General features: G+C 31.2%; 1 protein-coding gene across 1 annotated transcript; it reads left to right on the forward strand.

The window, feature by feature from the left end:
* Positions 1 to 628: 628 nt before the first annotated feature.
* Positions 629 to 2,840, forward strand: LOC7453577 (uncharacterized). Its single transcript, XM_002325344.4, has 4 exons — positions 629 to 845; positions 941 to 1,007; positions 2,217 to 2,300; positions 2,436 to 2,840. The coding sequence occupies exons 1-4, from the start codon at positions 684 to 686 to the stop codon at positions 2,495 to 2,497; spliced, it is 375 nt and encodes a 124-aa protein (XP_002325380.3). The 5' UTR covers positions 629 to 683; the 3' UTR covers positions 2,498 to 2,840.
* Positions 2,841 to 4,263: the final 1,423 nt, after the last annotated feature.

Here is a 4,263-nt window from a genome sequence, read left to right on the forward strand (position 1 = left end):
CACCAAAATCTGAATATATATAATAATAAAAAAATCAATTTGAAAAGACAATGATACCCTATGTCAATGCCTTACTATTTTTATCTTCAAGGTTAAATTTGTAATTTTATTGTATATTAGAATGTGAAATACCCAAAAAGACCATTTACTAGAGTTAAATTATTTTTTGATTTTAAGAATAGCTATGTTATTTTAATGTACATAAAAATGATAAAAGACAATAAAACCCCTAAACAATTATCAAACAGTAAATTGACCAAGTAAAAAATACCATTTTACTCCTAAAAAGCAATTACCTGAGAGTTTTGTTAAGAGTAAAATCATTATTTTACTATTTTAATTTACAATAAATAAAAATATACTTGTCGTGAAAAAACCCTACGTATGTTATCTTTTCTTTTAATGTAAGGGAGTTATTATACGAGATTTGAATACTCAATTATTAACCATGGAATTAATTAATTTTTTTTGGTTGGTTTTAAAAGAGAAGTATTAAATATATAGTTTAACAATAAAACAGGTCATATTAAAAGCATATTAAGCACAAAGAAATCGGATCAACCAAAAAAAATCAGGCCGAGGAATACCGCAGGTCAGAAGCCCATAAAATAAATATATAAAAAGAAAATATCGGAGCGTTTGAGTAGGGTTGGGTTAGGTCTGGAGAGGGAAAGAGGGATCAGATGGCGAAGTTCAATGTACTGCAGAAGATAAGAAGAGCACAAATAGCCGAGAGCAAAAGAGCAATACACGGAGACCCATTAACTAAAAAGCTTAAGATCAGACCTCAGCCCCACTCCGTCTCTGGAAAGCGCAAGCGCAAGCTCTTAAAAAATTGGCGGCGAGTATGTTTTCCTGTTCTTTCCGTTTTCTTCAATTACTCTCAACAACTCTCTCTGTATAGTTTGGATTTTTGTTTTTTTCTTGTGATTATTTGCAGGAGCAGAAGGAGGCTGTAGACAAGGGTTTGGTCACTATGCAAGACGTCGAAATGACTTTTGCGCAAGGTTTTTCTTCTTTTTTGAGTTTTGTGTGATATTGATTTTTTTTATAGTTAATTACTCCTTCAAGTTGAAGGAACTGGAATTAGTGGTAATGTTTTTTGACATTTTGATTACAATTAGTATCGACCGAGAAAAGCGAACAGATGATATTTGATGATTATGCATTTTTCGAAGCAAAGCAAATTATACTTTTTTTCAAGAAGTTGATTGTATCTTCTGCGCGCATAATCAAAGCATTTTCTTTTCGGTATTTAATGATTTTACGTGCTTCCTTTCCGTTCTTGTCTGCAGATTTAAAGCCACCACTGGCTTAACAACCTATGGGGCTATGATATTGCTACCGAGTTATTTATTTACTGGGGGTGTTAGGTGAAAAACAAATTTAGAGGGTTTTAGTGGGTTTAGGTTCTAGTGGGAATTTTTACCATACAATAGTTTTGTTGTCTTGATGTAAATTTTTGTAAAGTAGTGTCTGTGCTTCAGCAACCAGTGTATTTTTATTTTGTCAAAAGCCAGGAACAATAGACTGGATGGAAGAGGATAAAATAACAATAAAATTATGCTAGTCAGATGGAAGTTTTTGAAATTAAATCTTGTTAAGAGTTAGGCCATTTATTTTAATCCGTAATGATAAAACCATACAATGAGGGCAATACAATCCCTTTTCAGGTTTTAGAAGCTATTTAAAAGTTTTCTGGTCATAGCTCGTAATTACTTATTGGGATGTTGAAATTTACATGGAAGTAAAATACCATTAGAAACATAGGAAAATTTTGATATCAATGTTGGCTACCCGTAAAAGCAATTTAGATATTCCATTCTTAAAAAAAAAAAAAACAAAGAAAACAAAGATATTCCTAAGAATTCCTATTCTTGTGGGGTAAATTTGGCTTTATAACAATACGAGAAAATATTGGACTGGGGATTCTCAGCACCTGCACTGTTTTATAAGTGAACGCTTCTCCACATTTACCATTCTGGATAAAGTCAAGTTTCCGTCTGGACCTGCAGAGCATAGTTGTTAAAAATCCCTTGACAAGTGTTGTAGTTATTGCCACGTGATCTGTAATTTTTTTTGTAGCAATATTTGAACCATGGCATGTTAATTTAATTGAAACTATATTGAAGCTTTTGCAAGTGTTACTGACTTCAAGCTTGCATTGGTTTCTACTTAGGATATTATAATAAAGCTGATGCAAGTTAATTTCTCAGGTGAGGGCACGTCCAAAGATGTCAAGAGGACACCAGCAAAATTTAACAAGAAGGGCCTGAAGCTTAAGCAATTGAAGCGCAAAGGTAAGTCTCTGTTTGGCAATCGAAGCTGCATATTGCTGATGCCGAGTGATCTTGCACTTTGTGGTCATTTATTATTTTCATACTTTGATGTTGTGTAATTCTGTGACCCGTGCTCTTTTGCTTCTCAATTCATAGGTAAGAGCAAAACAAAGCCTAAGCCAGCTGCTGAAATTTCTGTGGATGCCATGGCAGAATGAGAAATATGAGGAAGCTGTGGTATGACAATAGCTGGTCTGTTTTTTGGAGGACATAAGTGTAGAGACCTATTGCCTTATCATGTGTACTCAGGTGTAAAATTTCTAGTCCAGAACTTTTGTTAGTTGGCTCTTTCATTTTATGACTGAAAAGTCATGGATCCGTATGAATTTAGCTAGTAGTAAGGGGAAGGCCAGCGGAGTTTGAAACTCTGAAATGAATTTGTTATGATGCTACAGATTGTTTATTAGGTATCTTCCATGCGCTAAGGATATTTTTATCTAGCTGTAGCAATATTTTTCAACTAGCATTGAATTGAATTTTGTTGCTATGTGAAATTTGCTATGCTGCCCTTGTTCCTGGGTTCTCCTCTCGAGGACTCGAACCCAAAAAATCAGAGTTACATTATTTTTTAAGTATACCGTATGAAATGCCATAAAAAGTAGTTAGGGTTGTTTTTATTCGAATAGATTTTAGGTTCTTAGAGTGATTTGAGGATTTTTGAGGATGTAAATGTATTTATTGAGATTTCTAGATGTTTTTATAGGTGATGTCAAGTAAAAACAAGTTAAAAATTGAATTTTTGGATCTAAAAACCTAAATCCTAACTTTCAAGCCATGGATGATAGCTTGAACTTCAGCTAAAAGACAAACATTTAAAGAAAAAAAAGAAAGTGAATGATGTGTCTTTTGCTAGTTAGGAAGCAAAAAATCTAGGAGTGCGCGTGCATGTTTTTTTTTGGGTTAGATATTCCTTTGATTTTATTTCCTTTTTTTTTTTAATTTTTGAATATTTTTTTTAAATAAATTTATTAAAATAATATTAAGGAATGATCTAGTTATGAGTATTAAAGATTTTATGATGAAATTAACGATTGTTTTATAAATAATTATGTAGTAATCTAATATATAAATTTTTTAAAATAATTTTCACATTAAGAGAATAAAATATATAATTTTAAAATTTTTATACGATTTTCTCACATTTATTTATTTTTATATTTTTTTCATAAAGGTGTGAAAATAATAAATTTTAATTTTTGAATTAAACCTTGTACAAAGAGAAAATTGATGTGGTGTAAAGCTATTTATAAATAAATTAGAGGGACATGGTGCTGTTGATGTGTTGATTTTGGCTTTGCATAATAATAGAGAATTAGAGATATGGTGTTGTCCATGTTAGCTGATATAATATCAAACTATGTTTATATAAGAGGGTCAACCAGTCACTTTACACGGTGCTGTCTGCATGCAATTATTCGTTAAATAACTTTGTAACTAGGTTTCTCAATTGCAATACTGCAACTTTTACTGGTTATTGATTATCTTACCACCATTTTAGTCTTATTGAGCTTCTTGACCTCTACTAAGATATCTTCTTTATATTTACTGGTTTGCCACTTAAACGTTTCCAAGATAACAAAATACTTCTCAAATCAGAAGTGCTTTTGGGTTTCTCGGAAGATATAAAAATTATAATTTACAAAAAATTTCACGAGTCTATGAATATAGTTAGATAATATCAAGTTGTTTAGTGTTTGTGCAATAATTACCAGAATATTAATCCCTTCTTATATTGCTTGATCAATTTTTTAAGGTAAGGATATTCTAAACCACAATTCATTTAAATGTTCGATCTCTAATAGTAATTAACATGAATCATTAGATTAGAAATATCATAAACCCTTTTAAGAGAGCTAATTGCTATGTCTTGAGTGTTAACTCTTTTTTTTTTTTTTTTTATTATGTGTATTTCTACAACTTTTTC

This window comes from Populus trichocarpa, chromosome 19 (assembly GCF_000002775.5).
Source record: "Populus trichocarpa isolate Nisqually-1 chromosome 19, P.trichocarpa_v4.1, whole genome shotgun sequence".
NCBI lineage: Eukaryota > Viridiplantae > Streptophyta > Magnoliopsida > Malpighiales > Salicaceae > Populus > Populus trichocarpa.

Coding starts and splice junctions, on each gene's coding strand:
- LOC7453577 (XM_002325344.4), top strand. CDS start 684: ATGGCGAAGTTCAATGTACTGCAGAAGATAAGAAGAGCACAAATAGCC. Junction 1,008..2,216: donor CGAAATGACTTTTGCGCAAG/GTTTTTCTTCTT, acceptor TTAATTTCTCAG/GTGAGGGCACGTCCAAAGAT. Junction 2,301..2,435: donor TAAGCAATTGAAGCGCAAAG/GTAAGTCTCTGT, acceptor CTCAATTCATAG/GTAAGAGCAAAACAAAGCCT.